The sequence below is a fragment of the Mus caroli genome, unplaced genomic scaffold (assembly GCF_978045245.1).
Source record: "Mus caroli unplaced genomic scaffold, Mus_caroli_1 scaffold_11, whole genome shotgun sequence".
Taxonomy (NCBI): Eukaryota; Metazoa; Chordata; class Mammalia; order Rodentia; family Muridae; genus Mus; species Mus caroli.
In genome coordinates this window covers 49243462-49268745 of record NW_028227266.1, presented here as the reverse complement: position 1 = coordinate 49268745, position 25284 = coordinate 49243462, and the positions used below count along the sequence as shown (strand labels likewise).

Here is a 25284-nt window from a genome sequence, read left to right as displayed (position 1 = left end):
TCCTCTGGGACCTGTTGGCTGATACATGATTAAACAGCTTGTGAGGAATTTACCTGGGTGGGCATTTAATGCAGTCAGATGTAAGGACAGCTTTGAAAGAGAAATACAGAGACGATATGAGAGGAAACAGTAAAGCAAGCCCTTCAGTAAGGCTGGAGCAATGAAGCAACCATCATGGAAGCCCCAGCAGCTGCAAAGGCAGGAAGAAGCAGAGGGTAGAGTCCCCATTAAAGACGAAGCAGGAACAGGCTGGGAAAAGACAGAAGATAGATTCCTAGTTGAGCCCCAATAGCAGGGACAGCTTCCAGGCAGGCTTAGGGTGCCTGGCTTTCAGAACCAGGAGAGCACATTCAGATGGTTTAGACACTGTTTAATAGGTTATAGTTGCCCTAGGAAACTAGTGCATGTATTATGAAAAACTAGGTCCCCTCGACCAATATGCTTCCAGAAGCAGTTATTTGATGCCCATGGTAGCTGCTGGCTCCTTCTCACCACCCTCCAGGGTGACCCAAGCTGAGCTTTTCTGTCTTCACAGAAGAACTTCCTCAAGAACAACTTTCATGTTCTTGGGGTTTTTGGATTTTTTGTTTGTTTTGTTTTGTTTTGTTTTTTCGAAGTAAAGTTTTGTAGACTATCATAAAAATCAAAATCTTGCAACAAGCAAGATTTTGACCAAATCACTTCCATTATTTTACCTCCCATACACTGAGGCTTGGCAGATGGTGCATTTCATGTACTTGTAAACTGTGAATTTTTTTGATATTTTTTTTCTCAGGTTTGATTTTGTTTTCTATAATTCCTCACTAGCCCCTGGACTTCTGCCAGGGTAAAGAAATGATAGATAGATAGATAGATAGATCTATAGATAGATAGACAGACAGATACCACTTGCCAACACCTGATACCAAAACTATATAATTAGATTTCTGACTGATAAATTTTCTTTCGCAGCTACACTATTTCAACTGAACTCATAAAAGCTAATCATTTAACATTTTAAGAATCACATCACAAAATTCAATAAGCCCTGTTATCTAATCTACAGAATAAAAAAGAAAGCAATAAGCCTAATTGCCACAATTTTTCTGCTCTGTTTTGAAATTCAGTCAACAATTCACAGACGATGTAGCTCGCTAATCAAGTTTTCCTTACGCAATCATAAAGATTCATCTAGAGTCACTGAATGCACAGCAGCTGGCACCAGGGGAGAAGGAAACACTGTTTGGAATTTCAATTGTGTGGGAGGGTAGGGGAGTACCTCGTCCTATGTGGGAGGCTAAGCAGGGTCTGGAACCAGGCTCTGGGGGTTAGTCTCGCCCTCAGATTGGTGGATACGGTGATAGCTTTCTGGGCACGCCCACGGAAACCCTGTAGTCAGTAACAATAGCCAAGCAGATGTGAAGGTCTGGGTTAATATTTTACATAAACACAAGGAAGAATAAACAGAAATATCTGGCTCCAGTTTTGAAAGCCTTTAACTGAAGGAAATGCCAAGAACTATTTCCACGGAGGAAATATTTGGATTATGCTGCCTTGAAGTATGCATAAAAATAAATGTAAAACAAAAGTTACTTTCACATGGTGAGACCCTTCCACGCCCACGCTGGCTGTTTGTTTCTCAAATATTAGTTATTACACCGCTGCTCCCTTTGCACCCAGTCCTAAGTCCTTCCACTTCAATCCGTTGCTTAAATCTCTATCGGGGACAATCGGGATATGGCCGTATCTCGGTTAATGATTTGTCCTAATCATTTTTCGGGTGAAAACGTTGTGAGTAGAGAAACGGAGCCTGGCAGTGGGCCACACGTGGAGGAAACTCTAAACAGCAGGTAAATGGGCACCATCGAGCGATCTTTATGGCCTGGACTCATTGAAAATGTTTGATCTTTGATGAGAGAGGTATAAGAAACACTAACTACAGGACAGGTGTCCACTGGCTGGCTCGGTTTGGGGACTACCTTTGCAATAGGTCCACAATGGGAGGTTTGTTTAGTTCCCTGCCCAGGTGTTGCTCTGCTCTGCCAATCACATGCACACTCCCCTTCCCACAGAATATAAACCTGTGACATCCCGATCTGTGATTTGCATCTGTGTTTCCTGTGAAATAGTAGGAGGGAAAATTCGTAGCAAGGAAACCATATATTTTGTTATCTCCAAAATTTCTTTGATTGCCCTGAGACTTCTCTTCTTCCCCCAGAGAAGTATTGCTGTAGCCTGGGTCTCGTCCAGGCCCTCACTGTGGCTCTGTAAAGTGTATTGCATTCTCCGTTCTCAGCCTTGATGTCTTCGTCTGCAATTAGAGTTGAAGTATATCCTAAGACTCTGCTCTTCTCAGCATCCAATTTTGTTTGTATTTGTCTGTCTCTGTGTGTGCACAGGTATTTTATACATATTGGTATGGGTTCACATGTGGGAGGTATGCATGTATGTGTGCATACACATGTGTACAGAGGCTACAGGGCAACCTCAAATGTGATTTAAGAGCTCTGTGAGACTGTTTCTTACTAGGTCAGATCTCACCAGTTGTGCAAACCTGACTGTGCAGGGTGCCATGGATAGCTGTCAGTCTTTACTACCCCAACTCTGGGATCACAAACTCCCATCACCATGCCAGGGTTTTTATATGAGGGCTGCAAGATTAGAGTCGAGACCTTCTGATTTCAGGACAAATACTTTACTAATTAAGCCATCTCCCCAAGCCCAGTATTCATTTCAAAGTAAATTATATTTTATGTATTTGAGATTTACAACATGATGCTATGAGATAACATGTAGCTAGTGAACTGGTTACCATAGTGAAACATCTTAACGTATATACACAGACGGATACACACATAGGCATATGCATACGCACACACATACACACATATCATTCTATACAGTTACTCTTCTGTGGCAAGAGCTATTACAATGTACTTCCCCAAAGGCGGTGCAAAGGTCCCCAGCAGTACTGTTATATGAACTTCCTCCCTTGTATGGAGCATCAGACCTTTTGACCAATTCTGCATATTTCCACCCTTGAACTCGGGATTTCATTTTGAAGACTGAAACCTTAAAAAGCTTATCCTCTTCCTTTGGCCTCTTTATTTTGGTTATTAATTTCCAGATGTTCTCATCTCTCTATTTAGCATTTAAAACAGATCTCTGGAGGCTAGGGAGATGGCTCAGGGGCTCAGTGGGTAAGGTGCACTCTGAGCATGCATGGGGACTTCAGTTTGTATCCCATCCACCCAAATAAAATCTGGGCGTGGTGGTGTCTGCTCAGAACCTCAGGGCTGGGGCCGGGGAGGGAGGAGAGAACATGCAGATTGTGGAAGCTCATTGGATAGCCAGTTTGTAAAGAGACTCTATCTCAAATTAATAATAATAGTAATATTAGTAGTAATAATAATAATAATAATAAAGTAAGGAGCTAGGGAGATGACTCAGTGATAAAGAGCTTGCTGCACAAGCCTAAGAATCAGATTGAGAGGACGGAGTCCATCCATGGAGATAGTCCTGATTTCTGAGTCTCAGCTTCGTCCCATAGACATGGGGACAGCATTACCCACCACAGACAGTAACAGGACTGAAATTGGGTGATGTCTGCAGAGCACATGGTGCATCACATGACATGTCCTGCATGCTCGGCATGCAGTGGCTTTTAGGAATTTATGACAACTGACACTTAATAAGTACCAGAGAAAGTAAGTGCCAACCTCAGCCGGATGCACGCCAGATTACGGGGTGTTCTGAGAGCAGTTTGGGGAGTCAAGCTCCTTCCACCCTCGAAACTACCATTTCTAATAGAACGGAAACATGTCAAACCTCTAACTTTGTAGGTTAGGGGAAAAAACTACTTATTCTGAGTGAACAAAACAGAAAAATGGCAGACATGAGGGTCTTTTCATGAAATGGAGTTTATTTTGTTGCTTGGAATTATTTTTAATTGATTTAATTGAATAACTATGCATATTTGTAATACAGTATTATATTCAATATACATGTAAATATATAGTCAACAGTGTGCCAGGCATAGCCATCCCCTCCGGCCCTGGCCGTTTCCTTGGTTAGCTGTATAAGCTACATGGTCAGTTACCAGCCAGAGCGTGATTCTGATGCGCAATGAGACTTTCAGTTTGCCTCTTCTACTCAGATGCACTCTTCTATCTGCGAGTCATACAGTCTCCCTCCCTTCTCGCCACACACACCTCTGCTGGCCCACCCCACCTTCTAGTACCCACTCTAGGAGATGACTTTGTAGAGCCTGCAGATGTCATGAAGAACAAGGAAAACTTGACTTCCGAGCCTGTTTTGTTTAACATAATGGTGCCAGTTCCATCTGGGCTGCCACAATTACAGCTTTCCTCTTTTGTGTAGCTGAATAGCATCCTATTACACATATCACCTCATCTCCAGCTATCTGTGGGCAGCTCAGGTCACTCCTTGTCTTAGAAGCAGCAATCTTCGTTGGACACTGTGCCAGTGTCTGTCACCCTCTTCCCTCCTGTGGGTCAAGACAATTGAACGTCCAATCTAATAGCTACAGCTAAGATATCCCAATATTGCTTCACTCTGCAATATTAAATAGTCCAAACCTTAGCTACTCTCAAATAAGGATTTGACTTATTCATCATAAACTCTATTTTATGAAAAGCCTTGCTTCAGACGGCAGGGAGAAGATAAAAAAAAATAGGGGGTGCTAGCAGCTTCCTGACCTGACAGGACTTCCTGAAACTATTGCTCCTCAGCGCGAGTGGTCTTGTGAGAGGTGTACAGGGGAGGGGATCAGAGTTCACCACAGCACAAGGTTTCCTCCTTTCCCTGCTGGGCAGAGTTGTTTTTTCTCCTAACTCAATGGATTTCCTCAGACCTCAAAACATGTTCCACCCACGCCCCACCATAAGCACACACACACACACACACACACCAAACTCCAGTTCCTAACTTCCAAAGCCGACCTTAAGCAAAAGGTAAATCCTCTTTCCTCAATTTAAACTGGAGTTTTCAAAGTTGGATTTGCAAGAAACATGGAAAAACAGAAAAATCACATAAAGCACAAAAACAATCCCATGACCTAAGTTTGACACTAAGTTTAATATCTGGACAAGGACTGGAATGGGTGGTACAATTGTATTGTTTATCCTTTCTCATCATCATCATAAGAGTTGGCACATATCTGTTTGTCCCAACACTGGAGAGATAGAGGCAGGAGAGTCAGGAGTTCAAGGCTGTCTTCAGCTATATCATGAACTAAAAGCTACATAAGACCCTGTCTCAAACACTAATCATAATAGCTGTTATTTACTGCTGAGCTCTGAAATAGAGACTTTACACATATCTCCCTTTCTGTATTTTAAGATATATTCACTTACCAACAAGAGCTCAGCAGCCTCCAAAGGAAGTCGGGTGGGAGAATGAAGAATCAGGTAGAAAGCTGCAGCGCTTACATTGGACCCAGATTTATGGGACTCCAGAGGTTTTCTTTCAACTGGTCGATGTGTCGTCACTATGCATATATTTTCAAGACTGGCTCTCAGGTAGCTCAAGCTGGTCTCAAATTCACTCTGTAGCTGAAGTTCTGCTATCCCTGCCTTCACTTCCAGAGTTCTGTGAGTACAGGTGTGGACCCCATGCCTGATTTTTGTAGTTCTAGCATCAAACCTAGGAGAGGGTTTTTTTTTTATATGCTAGACTAGAATTCAAGCAATTGAGCTACATCCTCAATTATATTGACTATACTGCCTTCTTAAATGTATGTATTCATACCAAGGTGGGACAAGGCTTGGAGTCACCACTAATTTTCAGATCTTCATACCAAGCTTCAGACTCCATGTATAAAATGACGGGTTCCAGTTATGTCTTGTACCCCCCCACACACACCCTCCACATGTGATCTCCATACTTACCATTGCAACAGATATGTAGACTATCCAGGAAATGCCCCTCCACGACCAAGACTCTCCTTTCCCGTGATTCAAAAAAAAAAAAAACCTAGACTCCCCAAAGGTTCTCATTTCTTTTAACAATTTTCTCTAGTTCAGTTTCCAAATCTGCTACTAACGCACAGTCCACACTCGCTCGTCATCCCTCCCCACCCCCCTCAGACCACCAGATCTCACGGGTCTCTCCACAAACCCACCCAGCGTATGAGACCGCCTGATCCAGAATCCACTCACGTCACACATGGACACTGAAGAAGCTTCCCTTCCATGCTCTTAAAAGTCCACAAGCGTCCCTTCTCTTCAGAATCCCTAGGGCTCACACAAGCCACTTCTCTCTCTCATTTTCTCTTCTGCATGCTTACCGGCTTCAGCTTCTTGCGGCTACCACTCTGAGTGGAGGGGTTGATGTGGCTTGAGGGGAGAACACTGAACAGACTTTCCCTAGAGACCCAGCCCTTGATGTGATCTTACTCCCAGGGTTGCACACATGAAAGAGCATTCCTTGTATTTTGATGTTTGATTGACATATATAAATTAATTGAACATAAATTTCATTGTGACATTTTTAAACATGTATATATCTTGATCATATCCACCCTATTTTCTTCTCTGGTCTCCCTTCCCCTCCCACTTATTTCCCTCCTCTTCCCAATTAGTCTTCCTTCTTCTTTCATGTCTTTTCCTTTTTGAATGACTCAATGAGTCTCATTAGTGTTTCTTACAGGCATATAGGCGAGGGGTGGCCTGTAGGCACTTGGGCACCTTTACAATGGTTAGACTACAAAGAAAATATCTCGTCTTCTCACCTACCAACTATTAATTGTATAGATTCACTAAGGTGTCCTCAAAGAAGAGATGGGACCCCTGTGAGCTCCTTCCTCCACAGTCTAGGATGTTGGGAGATCTGTGTGGGTCTTATGTAGATCTTGTGTGTGTGATCACATTGGATCCTGAAGAGTGTGACAGCCACTATTGGCCATGCCTGAAAGGCAGTGTTAGCAAATATAGAACTAGAGAAGGAGGAAGGCAGCATCATTACACTGTACTTTCTCATGGAAATAGGAGAAGAGATTGGAGGATGAAGACCACCAATGCTCTCATTCCCTGACATCCTATAGCAAAAGACAAATGGAATCCTTTTCTAATATGGAACTCTAATTTTAATCAAAATTACATACAGAGAGAGAGAGAGAGCTTCTAAACTTTGCAGTCTAACTCTGGTCACACTTTAGTAATTTTACTGACTAGCAGTGGTGGCTGGAAGAAGCCGTGCAAAGCGATTTTCAGTTCAGAAGCTGCCTATCCATGTTTTAGAAGTGTGAAGTTGATCACATAAATTCACAGCTATGATCTAAGATCTAAGAATATAGCAATGTAAAAATGCCATTTGAGAGCCAGGCAGTGGTGGCGCATGCCTTTAATCCTAGCACTTGGGAGGCAGAGGCAGGCGGATTTCTGAGTTTAAGGCAAGCCCAGTCTACAGAGTGAGTTCTAGGACAGCTAGGGCTACACAGAGAAACCCTGTCTCAAAAAAACAGGGAAAAAAATGCCATTTGAAATCAGGGGTTGTAAAGTTTCAGACAAAGTGACTCAAGCTCTGAAGGCATGAGTGCAGAAAAAAAAAAGTCAGTGACATGCTTTGACATGGCCATGAGTGGCGTGGATTTCCTAAAATTAACCATTAAATTTATTGTTCGCCTCTGTGACTCTCATAGTTGGAACCAATCCTATAATAGTTTTGGCTTCGGTAAGATTATCTTGTTTGCCTAAGGCACAATGAACTGTCACCACATGGCTAATGTGTATTTAATAGTTTGCTACTGTTTGGGAGTTTTGTGTTTCCTTATATTTTTATTTTTCCCCTGTGATTTTTTTTTCTTATATTTTGAGAAACACCTCATGGTTGTTTGGTTATTAAAGCCATTGAGAAAACTTGACTTTTTAATACATTTACTTCATTTTACCTTACTATTTTTTTTCTAAATTTCCCACAGGAAAAAAAAATCCATTTCTTATTTCCCATTAGTTTTCAAGTTCTTAATAGAGGGAATCCACATCTAATCGAAGAGTATCCTCCCCAGACCTTCTCCTTGTTCTCAAGGCATGGTGTTGGAAGGTTGCTCCTCAGCCTTGCTAAGGAAGTTCCTTCATGAGCCCAGAAATAATAATAATAATAACAACAACAATAATAATAATAAACATTTCCTTTTTTAAAGATTTATTTATTTTTATTTCTATGAGTACACTGTAGCTATCTTCAGACACATGCCAGAAAAGTACATTGGACCCCATGACAGATGGTTGTGAGCCACCATGTGGTTGCTTGAAATTGAACTCAGTACCTCTGGAAGAGCAGTCAGTGCTCTTAACTGCTGAGCCATCATCTCTCCAGCATGCCCACCTCCCAAAAAAATAAAACAACATTTTCTTAGCACTGGATGCCTCATAAACGCAAAATGCCGTTGTTTGAATTTAGGGACACACATTCTACGGTTGCTCTTCATTTGAATGGACGCTTTATTTTCTAAGGCTTTCCAGACCGCCTATTGTCTGACTTTAATTAGCCCACTGTCCTGCCCTGTTTGGAGAACTGAACCACACTTCCAGAGTTTTCCGTGGTCCCCACCCAGCCACCTGCTCCTGCACAATTGCAGAAAATTTTTAAATAATAATAAGAGCAAGCCTTTCATAGGGAACTTATTTTCTCAGCTGTTCTATTGGTTCTGTGGAATTTTCTTTTTAAATGTCATGAAATTTAAAATCCTTCCTGGTGGAGAATTCTTTCATGCAGCTTGCAAAAATAATCAGGTTTTACAGCAAAACAACCCTGGCTGGTCCATCTGGTGGGGCTGCAGTTCTGTAATCTCTTCGCTGGCCAAAAGGCTTCCCAGTGGCTCCCCTTGCTCTAACCTAGCTGCATAAATACAAGCAGCATTTCAAAGGCACACCAAGAGCCAGGAGTATAAAAATATGTTTCATTTCGTAACTTAGGCAACAGCAATCACTTTCTCACAGACACAGCCTGGACATAATTTTGTGCCAAACAGCAGAGCTGTTAAAATAAAAATTTTAAGAAACTGTCAAAACGTTGGAATGCTGTCATCGTGTGAGCTTTCCAAGGGACATAAAATAGCTCATGGCTCAGAAATTGAAGACATTTGGAATCATATTTTTTATCAAATGAGAAATTAACCATAAAGATATAAAGATGACATCCATTTTAATATTAATAGTAATGTTGATTTAATATTAATTAGTTGCCTTAATTACAAAGGCAACCCATTGTGTAATTGCCAAAGAGATTACACAGTAGGAAGTGTAAAGACTATACAGTAGATATCTGTGGAAGTCTCCCCACACTGTACCGCTAAGTTCAGTTTCACATACATTCTTACAGATGCTTGTTGCAACCACTGGAGAGAACCTTAAGTTGATAAAACAGGTTAACTGACTTCAAATTGTATCACATATAGTTACACAGATGATTACAAAGTAAATCTGTGTTTCCATAAAAAGTTCCTTTCCCTCAGAATTTGAACATGGCTTTTGCTCTTCACTCCTCCTCTGTGCCTTTGAAAGCTTTAATCAATCATTCCTTCTACATATTCAATGATGTAGTCCCTACGGTTGCCTAGGTTACCAAGCGTGAAGACGCCCCACACAGAGGGAGGTTTCGTCAATATAAAGTAAGTGCTCATAAGGATGTTTCACCATTCATTCCTCAATTAAACATAATTACTGACCATAGGATCAGACCTGCACAGTGCACCATTAAATTAGATCATGGAAGAACATACGGGCCTTTCGATTTTGTAGTGTGGGATGGGGAGATGTGGTAGTCTCTCCGTACACCGGTGTCAGTGTGAAAGTAGTCAATGGTGAGCAAAAGAGAAAAGGCCCTGGGAACTGTACAGTGGCCAGGACAGGTGGCCACAACAGCTCTTGGCACCTAGAGGCATGAATCAGCTATTCTCATACAGCTACTAGAAGGATGACAAACAGACGCAGACAGAGGTGTCACCTGCCAGCCTCCTGACAATCTGCCAGACAGACCCTTATCATCAGGTCTCCACTGGACTCCAGCAGCTGCCACTTGCTCTGCCAACAACTCCAGACCCATGGCTTCACCATCAGAGACCGTGTTCTAGAATAGCACTTTCATCATGGCTACACCACAGAGACTCTGAAGACTCAATGCCCATTGGTGGACCAAGTCCAAGCCCTTAGCACAGCCCAATCCCTTTGTAACTGAGCTCCTGTGTCTTCCTCAAGCTCCTCGCTTGCTCGTTGTCATTCTCTGTCTTTGCACTTCCTGTTTGCATTCCCACCTCTCAGACAATATTGCAAACATCCCCAGCCTTGGTTTTCTCTTCAGTGGCACGCCTTCCTCCAACCTGCTTGATGATTTCCTGTCATCTTTTCAGACTAGATTCGGGCACCGTCTATATGATGGCATATCAAGTCCCATTCTCACAAGACAGTCAGTCACCCCAACTCTCCTCTGTGTCCTCACTTCTCTATCTACACCAAGTTGTGATGAAACATATCTAGATGAGAACCCAGGCTGTGTCGATCTATAGACCGAGGATACGTTATAGCATCATCTGAAAGATTAATGGTAAGCATTTGGTGAGAACACTTAGTACACAGTTTGAAGAGAACGCAAACTATAAAAGTTGTCACTAAAAGTGAATGATACATTCATAATGCCTAACCAGAAGTAGCTACAAGAAGCTCTCATTCCATTGGCCTCAACTCTTATTCTAAATTCTGCTCTAATTACACCCACATTTGTATAGCTATTGTCCCTGTGGATCTATATGCTCACTGACTACAAAACTCATGTCTTCTTTGTGTTTCTGGAATTACCACAGTCCTAGAGCACAATGGGCACACAATACATTTGTATGGAAGCCACAAAAGGAAGTGCCTGCTGCTAAGGAGCGGGTTGCCTTCAGCTCGCTGCGGGAAAGCCAAGCTTCTCCTCCTCCGGGCTCAGTTCGTAAGATTCCTTGCACGGGGAGCTTCCTTGCCCCTTCTCAGCCTTCACACTCAAAATCTGAGCACACTAACTAACCTGACTTCTAATCTCCCATCGGTAGAAAGTAGGAAGGAGCCATTGTATCTCCTGAGCTACTTTTCTCTGGCTATGTATCTGCTACTCACTGTTGCCTCATAAACCCCTTGGCCTTAGTAGTATAATAATTTATCATTTCTTACAGCTTCCAGGGTCATCTGAAGCTTCATTTGCTGTCTCCCAGGGGCGACTCATGCAGTTGCATTAAGCTGGGGGCTCAGGTGAAGTGCATGGCCGGAAGCACTCTCCCTTGCCTCTCTGGTACCTGGTGCTGCTGGCCATTGGTAGGATCACCCTACTTTCACTTCATGCAGTCTCTTGTCCTTCTGGAGGCTAGACTCCCTTTCTTAGGAGGAAGTAAATGGTAGTGAATGAAACAACCTTCAAAGCCCCTTGAGGCCTAAAATCAGAAGCTCACAGATCCCTTCGGCCATATTTTATCAGTCAACTCAAACTGCAACCCACTACCCTAAATTCAGGAGTAGATCAGTGATGCCACTTCCTGGGGAAAGGAGCTTCCAAAAAAAATGTAGTGGTGTTTTCTTCTCACAAGTAGCTAATCTTGGCAAGTGGCTCCTAATCTGAGCAGTTGATTATTTCCTTCTGGCACCTGCAAAGCCCTGTAATGGTTTCTCACGTCAAGGGCAGTCAACGAACTCGGTGATTCTGTTGAGGAGCCAGGACACAGGATTTGCTTGATACAATGTCCTTGAGAACTCACCAAAGATGCTTAGGAGGCTAGAGTCTCACACTTGGTTCTCTTATTCACTGACTAGTTGGTTGTGGGCACATAGCCGCTCCTATGCTCGGTGTCTCCTTTAGTGAGCCTCAGACAATATTCCCTTTCTATGCTGGTGGCAGTGTGTGATGTAATTGGCACCTTGTAGATGCTCCTAACCATACTGTCTAGTCATCACAGAGTGCTTGTCACGAGTTGGAGAGCTCAGATACTCAGTCCGTAAGTGAAATGTGTTTCAAAATTTGCAAAAGATGTTTGAGGTAGTGTAGGCACCAAGCATGACATACATCCAATGTCTCCTGATTCTGCAGCATATTGATCACATAGTGCACACGGTTCTCGATGCCTATTTGTATTTCCTGCGAGAAGAAAGTATGCCCACCTAACAGTGGTATCCATTGAAAGGGAATGTGCTCTGACATCAGCATCACTTTACATTTATTACAAAGTTGGTGGAAAAGCATGTGCCCTGCAATGGATCTAAATTCAGATAAAAATACCATGTTAGAAAGTTCAATATACTATCACTACATTGACCTGCCTACCCCACATGGATAGGATAATCCTAAGAAACTGTGTAAAGTGTTGCAAATCCCTTGGAGATACCACCTACTCATAAATGGCTATAGCTATTACTATTGAAGCATCACTATTAATATCTTTAAGTTTAAGGAAATGCTTTAGAAACTGTGTAACAATTTTTAACGGATTTAACAGCTCCAAAGAAACATTAAGCCACTGAGAGGGATCTTTCTTCATATATCCCAATGTATTCCCTCAACTACATTGAAACTACTACCCTGAAAATATTATAGGGTCATAAAAATGGCAATAAATGTATTCAAAGGAAACTCCTAATCTTATCACTTTACTACCTCGGTGACCTATTAGTTCAAATTAACTCATTTTCATGGAGGGGCTTTTGGGGCAGCTGTGAGGCTGCTCTGCTGGCTACAGGAAGTTGCAGATCGGCAAATTTCATTCAAATATAAACCTCTAAATTTGGCTACCTGGTATTGCAGGATCCTGTTGTTTGCAGTATGCAAAATAAAAATTATATACCATCTTGCATGGTCAAAAGCTAGGGACTCTGCAATATTAAATCCGGTGTTATTGATAGGATAAAAAAGTAACTGCATGAATACTATGTATTGAACAAAGAATAAAGGGAGTGAGTGGGCCCTTCCCATGGGGGAGGAAGCTTGTCTGGCCCAGGTTATTCTCTCCTAACCTATGAAACGGGATGGAAAGTAATCCCGTCGAGTCGTCAAATCTGTCTAGTGAAATCCTCTCCAGTCACACAAGCTCTTTCTTCTTTGTTCTGTGAGGGGAATTGAAGGGATGTGTGTTAGCATTGGTTTTAATATTGATTAATCTGAATAGTTCCTGGCCATAGAGGAGACACACACTAATTTAACGAAAGTGGTCTATAACATGATTTTGGCACTGTGTTATAAGGGTTCGCTGAATACTTTTTAGAACACATTAAATTACATACTTAAGATCTAAGAATTTTAGTCCATGTCAATGATACCTGACTAAATCTGGTCCCCACTAAATGAAATGTCACTGGGAAAATCAAGAAAAAAATATTTCACTCACACACACACACACACACATATCTCAGAAGTATCCAATCCTAAATCACACTTCTGTGGGCTTTTACATAATTATATCATTTCTCTGAATGTCTCTAACTCTCCTGTAAGCTGACTTTTACTAAAATAGTGGTGTGTTTCTAGTCCTAATTAAAGAAATTCTTGGAAGGCAGCCTGGTGTGGTGGTGACGAACTGGGCTCTGCTATCAGAGGGCCTCACTGAGTCTCACTCCTGCCACCATGACACACCGTAGGAAGAAACTTGAGTGTCCCCTCTGTGCCTCAGCCTTATAGACAAAACAACGAGACAAATGATACTTTACCTTCAGGATGTTTTAAGACAAAAAAATCGCAGAGCACAATTTAAAGTCGGATTTATTAAAACAAAAATATAAAGTGGTAATTAAAAAAAAAAAACCTCAATGTGGGTCTGGGGAGGTGGGGTCCGTTAGTAAAGTGCTTGCCATGAAAACCTGAGGTCAGATACTCTGCATCCAAAACAAAAACCACAGATAGCATAACCCACTCACACATATAACTTCAGTGGGAGAAGACAAAGGCAGGAGGGTCCCAGGACTTGCGGGCCCTACAGTTTAGCCAAGTTAGTGAGCTCCAGATCCAACTGGAGACCTTGTTTCAGAAACTAAGGTGGAGAGTAACTGAAGAAGATACCCAACATCAACATCAACCTGGGGCCTCCACCCACACATATGTGCACACTCATGTGTATAAATATTTTTAAGCTTAATATGTGAGTTAAGCAGCAAATTACAATTGAATAATTAGTAAACCAATACGATCTGAAGAACTCTACACCAATCTCTAAAAGATACGAAGAAACACAAAACCATGGATGTAGGGGAAATGAGGAGGTTATATAATATATAGGATAAAAGCAAAACATCCAAGATGTATCTAAGTAGTCTCAGAGGATATACTAGAGTGGAGTTTAAGGCTGTAGTGGTTCAAAGTAGCCGTAACTGGATGAAAGGCACGAAGCCCCAGCAAAACAAAGACACAAATGTGTCCTGTACCAAGCAGAATGAAGAGGAGTGTGGTTTACTTCTTGACTATGTACACTGGGTTTGAAGATCCTGGAAGGCAGAAGAAAATATATTTTAAAAACAACAAGAAAAGAAAAACAAGCTTGTCACACAAAATCACTTTAAGAGTAATAGCAGACTTCTAGCTGGAATTATGGAAGCCAAAGACTGTGGGCTTATGTTTTCAAAGTGCCAAGAGATTAAATACCTACAAAGTTCTGATTGCATGATTGTAAAATCAGAAATATTATCTTCCTAAAATAAGGTCAAAAGAAATTATTTCTTAGATAAATAAAACCAGACGTGAATTACTTTTTTAAAAAGCACACACACTTAAGGAATCTTAGAGAAAGTTGCATTTGGAAGATGAAGCAAATATAGAACCTCCAGACAAATATTAACCAGAGAAAAGGTAAGCATAGAAGTAGATATAGTAGCAATTTGCTTAATATACCAATAGTGTCTACATTGTAGCTGCTTGACTTAAAGAATATAACTAACCATAGGAAAATGGTAATGAGAATTAATGTCCTTGGGCCCTTATCTTTCAGTAGGTTTTAGGTATTGTTTGCAGGTCTTGTTAAGTCTGCATAGTAAAGTTTTATGGGTGACCATAAAGAATGGAAATAGTGTTTAATTCCCACAGTGCAGACAAGATGAAATTATATAGGAGGAAAGAGCGCACGAGACCTCTTTTTGTCAAAGTATAGATAAAACTAACTAGAGTCATAACTGGTAGAGCCTCCTATATTAAAATTGGGTTTGGGCAGGAATAGCCCTGATGTTTTCCATGGTAATAATTATAGCTATTCAGAGGAAGGCTAGGAGTGGCATCTTCAGGACTGGTGGTGGCAGAAGGGAAGGGTAAGGGAACTTTTAGAGCCGAGTTGTAGAAGCCAGCAGGATCTTCATCAGCCACAGCGAGCAGCAGCCTGCCTGCAGCCGCATGGTGAAGAGGCATGCGGGCTGGTGCTCAGGAGAGCCCATGATGCTCTGAGACTTACAAATGTCAGAAAGACCCAGACATCCAACTGAGCTTTGATTCATAACTTCATCCTGGCCACGCCTTGGCCAGAACAGGGAAAGGGAGGAGAAATGGGGAAGGGGAGGCAACAGCAGACTCAACCAGAGAAGCACCTGAACAGTTACCAACCCCACCACCATTCAATCTCACCAGCAAGGGGGCTGTGATCAAAGTCAGGAGGTATCAGAGGTCTGCAATAGACTCCTTCTAGAAGTGACCCTGGCAGGCAATCAGAAACAGGAAGAGTATGCTGAACAGCAGGGGCCCTGGCCACATGGGAACTTGTGCCAAATCCAGCTCATCTATGGTTTGGTCAAACAGATGTTAGGGATCCTGATCTGCACCTCTCTGACCACTGCATATCTAAGAGTTCCTGAGGTATCAGTACTCATCGGTACTCCCAGTACAAGAGACAGGACAGCACAGGCCTGAGTTCAAGACCTGCTTGGACTACATAGTGAAGCCTTGTCTCAAGAACAAGATTGTATTACACACATCCTTTCACCACATGGATTCACAGTTTGGGTGGCTCGCTGCCAACCGCACTTTTAAAGTATTCAATGGAGAATCCCATCAATGACTAATTCATGTTTTACACTGTAGCCATTCTGAGGAGCAGTTAAAATCTCTGCTGCTCCACCAGATCCCCCCACCCCGAGATGGGTTTTACCTTTGTCCAGTGGATCTGCACCATAAGTGATATCAGTGTCCCAGTCACTGGAAGCCTTCTCCTTGGGATGGGGATCTAACTCGGTGGGACAGTACTTGTCTGCAATGCACAGGCCCTGTGTTCAATCCCCACCCAGCACAGCAAAAGGAGACAGACTTCTCAGTTACCAGGCCAACTCTCACAAGATCCAGTGCTTAAGACCGAGTCACCCTTGTTCCACCAGTAGTTACTCCAAAGAAGAAGCAATATGGATAATTTTATTACAGAATATTGTATTCATTTTGTTTTATATTATTAACTACCTCTTACTGTGTCTGATTTATAAGCTAAACTTGATCAACATGCGTAAGTAGGACTAACATACTGTTTGTATGCCTCAGTGATAAGAGGGGATGGCTATAACATGAGCCATGTTGCACACGCTGGCTATTTATACCAGGTGCTATTTTAAGCAGTTCATGGCTAGGTTCTAACCAAAGTTCACAATAAGGAGGCAGACCTGGGATTCAAACATAGGCACATTGGTTCTACAGTATTCATTGTTAAATACAATACTGCCGTCGAGTGGCTGCATGATGACATTTTACGTGGAAGACAGAATTAGAAGTCAGAGCGATGGACAGACAGAATGGCTGAGACTTCAAGATTTCTAGGATGAAGCCTCTTCTCCAGCATGGTTGTATTCAGAGGCGGGGAGTCAGAGATAATTAACATATTAGATATATGATCTCTGGGTGTCACTGGATGTCACAGTGAGAAGACTGCAAACCAGAAAGAGACCCAAACAGGAATGAACCTACTACCTCAGATTCCCAGTTCCCAGAAGTGTGGAATAAAGGGCTAAGCCCCTAGGCGGAGGTAGTCATTATAGCAGATAGACTGACTAGGGAGGCAGTTGGTAGCGGTGCTCTTGGGAAAACAGCTCAGTAAAATGCTTACCACACAAACATGAGGACCTGAGTTTAGCACCCAGCACCTATGTACAAAGCTGGGCATAATGGCACACACTTGGAATCCCAAAGCTAGGAAGGCAGAAACAAGAATGTGCCCAGGGCTTGCTGGCCAACTAGCCACACTTAGTCACCGATCCCCAAGGATCCCAAGGATGTCTTGTCTCAGAAGTAGAGGTGGACAAGACTGACCTCCTCTGGTCTTTAAACACACACACACACACACACACACATGTGCACATGTCTGTACACATAAACAAGACATTTGGAAAATAAAGGATTATCTTCAACTATTCAAAAAAAAAGCTATGTGGAATAAGAGTTAAGTCTATTCTGATTGAGAGAAAGAGATGATTAGAAAAGAGAGCAAACCCCTTTCTTCTGAGTTTAAAGAGTCAGAGATCTCCAAGACAGGGGGGGGGGGCGCCAGAGCACTGAGTTCTCCATTGTTGGACATTCAATATATGGTGTTGGAAACATGCAGAGTGATTGCGTGAGACTCTGTGAATCCTCTCCAGCTCTCAGAGTCTGCAGGGCCTGGAGGACTTAGGCTAAGAGCTCTGCCTGAGGTCTTAAGGATGCTTGACCTCCTTGGAAGGTATTTTCACCATGGACTTTAATGGGGGCCATTTTGGAGCTAGCATTTGCTTATGTAATATTCATTTTTTTTTGTATCTTATGTGACTCTCTATGTGCTGTTGTGTACATGTGTGCTGTGAGCATCTGTGTATGTGTGCATGTAGAGTCCTCAGGTCACTGTTGAACGTCTTTCCTCAATTACTCTCCCACTAACCCTGAAGCTCATGAATTCAGCTAGAATGGCTGGCCTGCTAGCTTCAGGGATACACTTGTCTGTAACGTAAGGCAAGGGTTACAGACGCGTGCTGCCTACCCAGGTTTTCACACGGCTTCTGGAAACCCAGCGTCACAGCCTGGTGCTTGCACAACTGACTTGCCTGCCCCCATTTGTAATCTTCTAAGAGTCCACACATCTAGATACCCTTCATTCTGATGTCTGTACAACATCACCTCCACATGGGTGTGTTCCTGTGCATCCCCACCACCCACCTCAGTCATCTTTCCCAGTCAGACATCCCTTACATTTCTGTATCACTAGTCTCCCACAGTGGCTATTGACACAGGCAAGCACTAAGCAGATGGCTTAAACAGTAGCATTACTGGTTCTAGAGATGTGAGCAGGCCCTGGTCCTGAGCTAAAGAAACAGAGTCCCTTTCCCTTCCTCCTTTCTTCTGCTGGTCACCAGGGTTCCTTGACCCCCAGTCATGAGGTTAGATTATTTGTGTTTTTCTTGTCTCTATATGACCCCCACCATGTCTGTATCATTGAGTGTGTTCTTATTTTTTTAAAAAAATGTTTTATATTTTACTTATATGGATTTTTGCCTGCATGCAGTATCCACAGAGGCCAGAGAGGGCATCCGATCCCTAGGGACTGGAGTTACAGATGGTTGGGAACCACCCTGTGAGACCTGGGAATTTAACCTGTTCAGGAAGGGCTCTTAACCACTAAGACATCTCTCCACTTCCTCTTCTCTTCTTATAGGGACATTAGTCATCTGGGATTGGAGGCACATCCTAATTCAGTATGACCACATCTTATTTTTAAGTAATTACACCTTGAAAGATCCTATTTCTAAATACAGTTATAGTCACAGTCACTAGGAATTGATAAGACTTCAGTGTTGGGGCTCAGGAACTAAAGATACTTACCTCCTAGCCTGATGAAGTTCAACACTTGGAAGGTAGAACGTACCTGACTCCCGCAAGCTGTGCTCTGACCTCCACATGCACACCCTTCCACAATGCATGCACACATACTGTACTGGCTAGTTTTGTGTCAACTTGACACAGCTGGAGTTATCACAGAGAAAGGAGCTTCAGTTGAGGAAATGCCTCCATGAGATCTGGCTGTGGGGCATTTTCTCAGTTAGTGATCAAGGGGGAAAGGCCCCTTGTAGGTGGGACCATCTCTGGCCTGGTAGTCTTGGGTTCTATAAGAGAGCAGGCTGAGCAAGCCAGGGGAAGCAAGCCAGTAAAGAACATCCCTCCATGGCCTCTGCATCAGCTCCTGCTTTCTAACCTGCTTGAGTTCCAGTCCTGACTTCCTTGGTGATGAACAGCAGGATGGAAGTGTAAGCCAAATAAACCCTTTCCTCCCCAACTTGCTTCTTGGTCATGATGTTTGTGCAGGAATAGAAACCCTGACTAAGACACATACACACATATGTACAAACACATATATACACACATACACACATATACAAATGCACATATATACGCAAACACATATATACATACACACATATACAAATACACATATATGCCCAAACACATATGCAAACACATTCACACTCATAAATACACACATATACAAATACATACATATGTACAACCATATATATATACACACACACACACACACACACAAATGCATACACATTCACACCCAAAAACAAAAGGAAGGGAGAGACAGAAGGAAAGAGGGAGGGAAGAAGGATAGTTTGAAAAATATATTCCTGATTTTAAAATTAAATTCAAGCTTGTAACTAAAGACGAAAACACCTGCCTTCTGTTTGCCTTCCAGGGCAGTGTCAGCTCCTCCCAGCCTCCGTTCATCCAGATGCCAGGTGAGATCTTTAACTCAACAAGCAATTTACTCCCTTTTAAGTATTAAGTGAGCGCATGTGCTTTGTTTCCCAGTGCAGGGAACCACAGACACCAGAGTCGAACACATGCTGTGTAACGACTCTCTACGACCACGTTCTGTCTCCAGCCAAGAGCTTCCAACGTTTCCTTAACACCTACGTTCTCATTTTTGCTTCTTTGAGGGGAAAAAACTGATCAGTGAAGATAGATCTCATTGAATCACCCTGAACTTAATTGATTGGGTCTTGAAAGATGGGCCTTTCGATCTCCTGCCTGGGAGAAGCTTCTAGACAAAACTAGCAGGCTCCTGACACAGTGTGGAAACATCTAAAGCTCTGACATCATGACCGCCAGCAGTTCTCAACCTGTGGGTCGTGATATCAAATATTCTGCATATCAGATACTTATAATTCATACCAGTAAGCAAAAATACAGTTATGAAGTAGCAACAATCATAATTTTATGTTGGGGGGGTCACTACAACATGAGGAACTGTATTAAAGGGCTGCAGCATTGGGAAGGTTGAGGATCACTGTTTTAGATGATATGCCCAAGGAGAAGAGAACATGAGGGGTTGGGGCTACATTTATTAAATTCCTCCTGCATGTCACACAGTGAGTTCCGTGTGCTGTGTGGATGTGAGGGTGGGAAAGGAAGTTTTGTAACAGTGATAAACATCCTTGTACACCCAGCCCCACCACACATGATCCCTTCCGGATTTCAAACTCCAAAGTGATTTAACACTTTCCAAGTTGCATGGGAAAAGCAGTTCTGAAGCATCCCAGATAACTGATGTAAATGCATTCCCACCACCACCACCCCTGAGTTTACTTCCATTCAAATTTGGCTGCATCTGCTCTTTTGTACTAAAAGGAGTTTCTGCAGATTCTCCTACCTTCTAGAATTCTCCTCCTCTTTTTGAGTGGAAATAGATACACTTGGGAAAGCAGAGGGCTTTTCTTCATGATTGTTTTTTATTTTGAAAGTAGAACTATAAATGCACCGCCCTGGAAGTATGATTACCTATTCACCGCCCTCACCAATCTGTGGGCTAGAACTTCATGGCATGAATTTTTGTATTTGCCCAGATTCCTCTCCCAGTGTGTTTATAATTAAAACTGTCACTACAGAATCCATCATTGAGTGAAGTCAGAGAAGAAACTTGAAGCAGAAAGTGTAGACGAATTCTTCTTGCTGACTCACTCACAGCCTTACAGGCCGATTGGAAATCGGTGGATTTAACATGGAAGTGTATCGAGCCAAAGCATGCTAAAGGTGGGGAACTTGAGTGTCTCCCCAAATGAATACATTTGCGTGGCATGCTGAATGCAGCATTCCACTCCCAGATTTACAGACCAGACAGTGTATGAGGCCTGATCTACCACCACAGAGCTCTTAGAACCCCTGAGAAGATAGCGGTAGCAGGTCACAGCGTAAAGAGCAAAATAAAAATACTACACTAGGTGGGAGAGGCTCAGGTTCTCACTGTGAACGAGTCACCCGGGGAAGGGTGGCTAAGGATCTTGGTTTCTCTTCAGGGGGTGGGAGGTGACAACAAAGCTCAATGGGACTCACTGTTGTTGGAGGGAGGGAAGAGGGACATCTTCTCCCTTGAGAAAGATATCTAAGGTGTATAAAGGTCTGAGGATATGAAAGCTTAAGTGAGTTGTGAGGGTCTGGGAAGGCAATTTAAGATATGCAAACGCAAGTTATAAAGGTCTAAGATGGGATATATAAAATGATAAATTACACGGCCCTAGATCCTGTGCCCCAAACGGATTTCCAACAAACCACCCATTTCCTGCTGCAGACGACTGCAGGGTCAGAGAGTGTCAAACGCAGCAACTATTTCATTGGTCTTTTCTTAAATAAAACTCTCTCCAATTTCAGCTTTTCTCTCTCTTCCTCCTGACAAAACTCTGCCAAGCTTTCTCTTTACAAACCGACTACTCTAAGTCAGAGAGATGAATGAGGGAATCCAGTCTGACCACAAGGGGGCAGCAAATTACACTAGAACCATCAAAGCCTGCAATGTCAGAGGGTTTGTTGTTTTTTCCTCAAAACCTGGCTTCTCAGCACTCAGCTCAGGGCAAGCCATCTCCTGGTGCAGGCTGGGTGTGAGACATGGTGGTGAAGATCGGTGTGCAGAAAAATGAAAAGGCAATCCACCTGTCCCTGGCTTAAAGTGAGGTATGTCTCCTCTTACCCAGAGAGATGTATTATCGGATGTAAAAATCCCAGAAGCAGCCTCTTGGCTGCATATTATGGATGTTGTCCTGTATATTATGGGATGCAGTCCTGTATATTCGGGATGCAGCAGCTCAGAAGCTGTGAAAAGATGTTTATAGTCCCATCAAAAAGTGTAGATTCCAAATATTCCAATTTGATTCTGTTGCTGCCACAAGTATCATGACCAAAACCCACTCTAAGAAGGCAAGGGATTATCTCAGCTTCCATATTACTGTCCATCATTGAGGGACATTAGGACAGGAACTTGAAGCAGGAAGCATAGATGAATGTTAATTGTTGACTCGCTCACAGGCTTACACTCAGCTAGTTTTTTTATACGGCCCAGGGCTACCTACCTAGGGAATAGTGCCTCCCACAGTGGGCACACCTAACGTCACTTTATAATCAAAGCAATCTCTTACATCCATACCCACAGACTGACTTGATAAAGACTATTTGAGACTCTCTTTGCAATTGGTTCTAGGCTATGTCAGGTTGATGGTTAATGCTGGCTGGGATACCATACCCAGGGATTCTCTAACTATCTCTCGGTGCCTCTTCCTAGAAGTATCTGGACCTAAAAGATGCATGATAAATCGTTATCTAGGTAAAGTTATTGTACTCTGACATGAATTCATCTCTAAGGTCAAAGTGAACTTGAAACAGTGATACAGGAACATTGCATGCCATTCGAGACATGTGGATTTTTTTGTTAACGATGGTGTCAGGCACGTGGGTACCATCTTTTCACATGGCACCAAATGCAGAACCGCCAACTCTGAGCTTCCTACTGGAACCTTCTGCCCATTTCTCTTTCATTTGGCTACAGGATCGCCAGTGATGTCAGGTTACTATGGTGTCAGGAGATCTTTCCTGTCCGATTCCGACTTCCATAGCAGCAAACAGTTCTCGAATGACCTCTACACCTCCAGCATGAGCAAGCCCTTTGCCTGCGAATCCACGGCTGGGCAGAGTCACACAGGCCTGCTGGAGTCCTACCTGGCTGAGCCCTATGGAGACTACCGCCCACCAGCGCTGACCCCCACACCCAGTTCCCTGTTCAGCACCTCGACTCTGCCACCGCTCTTGCCGCCTCCGTTCCCCAGTGACCCAACTCATTTCGTCTTTGTGAGTGTGGTTATTTCGTGTGCAGGGAGGGAGGGGGAGGGGGTCCCAGCTCCTGTGGCCCAGCACTGGTGCATGGTGACCAAGCTGAAGGCAGATGACTCACCTGGGGATTCTGCTCACACCTGAGGTGCTGGGTCAGGCTGGCGTTGCTGGGGAGCCTCTGAGGAAATCCAGCTCAAAGATCACATCAAAACCGAGACATCAAAAGTCTAGGGTTCCGGAGCCGGGGTCTGTAAGATAGAACTCACATGCATTTTGTTACTATTCTGTTTGCTAAATGTTCCCCCATGCTGCTAATGCAAGACTCCTTCAGGCCTCTGAGCCCTAAGGAACGAAGGTTGGAGTCACATCTAGATAGGACTAGACCAACTCCCCCAAGAGATTTACCCAGCTTCCTCTTCCATTTCCTTCCCAGTCCCTGGGCTCTAGCTTCCTCACAACACACCCTCCTACCTCGTTCTCTCTTGATCCCTCCAAAGAAATAGGTTCAGAAAGATCTAAACGCTTCTAATAGTCCCTTAATAGAAAACTGCAAAGCCTTCTGCCACAATAGGATGAATGGCTGAAGGTGGAATTTTAGACCAAAAGGGTGGGACCGGGAATTAACCTTATTCTGCGGCAAGGACTTCTATGGACTTTTGTTCATTTAGGGCTTGCAGCAACTCAGGAAATCTGTGCCCCATGTCACAGATGAACAGCTCAGTGTCTCAGTGTCCGGAGAGTGGTAGGTGGTACTGTGAGTGAACTCATTCCACCCCAAGAAAAGTACTGTTGAGCGGGTAGGGAGTTCCAACCCCAGGTCATTCTAGAGCCTAGGTCATTGGAGGGCTACTACTCACCCAAACCAGAAATGAGTGCTGCCTTCCCTTGCTTCTGTAAAGGAGAATGTGGGGCCCAGACTTACATCCTCAAGTAGAAATTAGCCCAGATTTTCCTGGCTTAGGATCAAACACTAGCGGGAAAAGCTGTCTGCAAGGCGGGCTTCAGAAGCAGCGGAAAGCATGCAAAGTTTCTCCGGATGCCTCGGTCCAGTGGCAGCTCTGCATCCTCGGAGCATCAACCAAAGAATAATTCCTGTGCTTTTGCTGTTTTCCTTAGAGAGACTCCTGGGAACAGACGGTACCAGATGGTCTCAGCCAGCCGGACCCCATGCCTGCTGATGCCCTGCAGACTTTGCCACCCAGCACCAGTTGCCTCTCCCAACTGGAGTCAGGAAGCAGCACCCAGCACAGAAACATGGGCTGGGGGGCATCCCTTGCTGGGACTCAGTCCTACTCGCTGCATGCACTGGAAGATCTGCACCACACACCAGGGTACCCTACCTCACCTCCATACCCCTTCACATCTTTCATGACAGTGTCAAATGACCTCCCACCCAAGGTGGGGCCCCTCTCCCCAGGGGAAGGGTCAGATGTCTCTTCCCTTCATGATCCTTCACCTTGGACAAAAGAAGATGGCAGTATGGCCTGGGGCTCTTATGAGTGTCGGAGAGCTTACTGAGAAGCAGGCCAGAGGACTTCTGCATCCTTATAGAGAAGTTGGACTCTGTGTCCACAGATTTTTCTAGGTGTGCTAGCTCATTCAGAACTGGATTTTCAGTTTAAGCCACAATTCTGTCAGTGCTAGTTGACAACGGTACTCATCCCTGTTCTTATCCACTGTAAAACCCCTACAAAACACTACAATGTCAATCAAATGTTTTGTGGATCACATCCTAATGAGACAACCTTTGCAAGGAGGCCGCTTTAGAGCTTTAGGATCCCGTTTCATTCTAAATTTTCTGTTACCTTTAAAGCATTATTTTTTGGCACTAGTTATTTTTCTTATATTGCATTAAAAACTTTGTGCAGAACATAAAACATGATTTTCCTGTCTAATTTTATTAGTTAAAAACTATGTGTATTTAGCCAAAGAAAGAGGAAATGGTCTATGCAGTTTGAAGCACATAAAACAAAACTTATTTTATATAGCATGTTACTTTAAAGTGTGTAGTATTATACACATTTCCATTATTACAAGGACTTGTAAAGGCACAGTAAAAAAAAAATAGTATGGCACCTGATATAAGTGCCTTATTGTCAATAAAATAGTCCGAGGTCAGGAGGTGGCTTTGTAAAGGTAAAGTTTTATCCAGGATGTCCAAATGTTATTTCAGAATACTTCCCCACCCCCAGCTTCAGTTAAACTAGGCAGTATCTGGCTAATGGAATCCATTACAGTTACCAAAGTGTCTGA

At 43.2% G+C, this 25284-nt stretch overlaps 1 protein-coding gene and 1 long non-coding RNA gene across 2 annotated transcripts; one reads left to right on the top strand and one right to left on the bottom strand.

Moving 5' to 3' along the window:
• Positions 1-1680: 1680 nt before the first annotated feature.
• Pou2af2 (POU class 2 homeobox associating factor 2) lies at positions 1681-24927 on the top strand. Its single transcript, XM_021172853.3, has 4 exons — positions 1681-1829; positions 19631-19673; positions 22751-23049; positions 24148-24927. Exons 2-4 carry the CDS (start codon positions 19667-19669, stop codon positions 24547-24549), a joined length of 708 nt encoding a protein of 235 aa, XP_021028512.1. The 5' UTR covers positions 1681-1829; positions 19631-19666; the 3' UTR covers positions 24550-24927.
• On the bottom strand, positions 13679-23312 carry LOC147002015 (uncharacterized). The gene is made up of 3 exons (XR_015048956.1): positions 23153-23312; positions 21899-22020; positions 13679-14432 (listed from the first exon to the last, which is right to left on the bottom strand). It is a non-coding gene; the product is annotated as an uncharacterized LOC147002015 (long non-coding RNA).
• Positions 24928-25284: the final 357 nt, after the last annotated feature.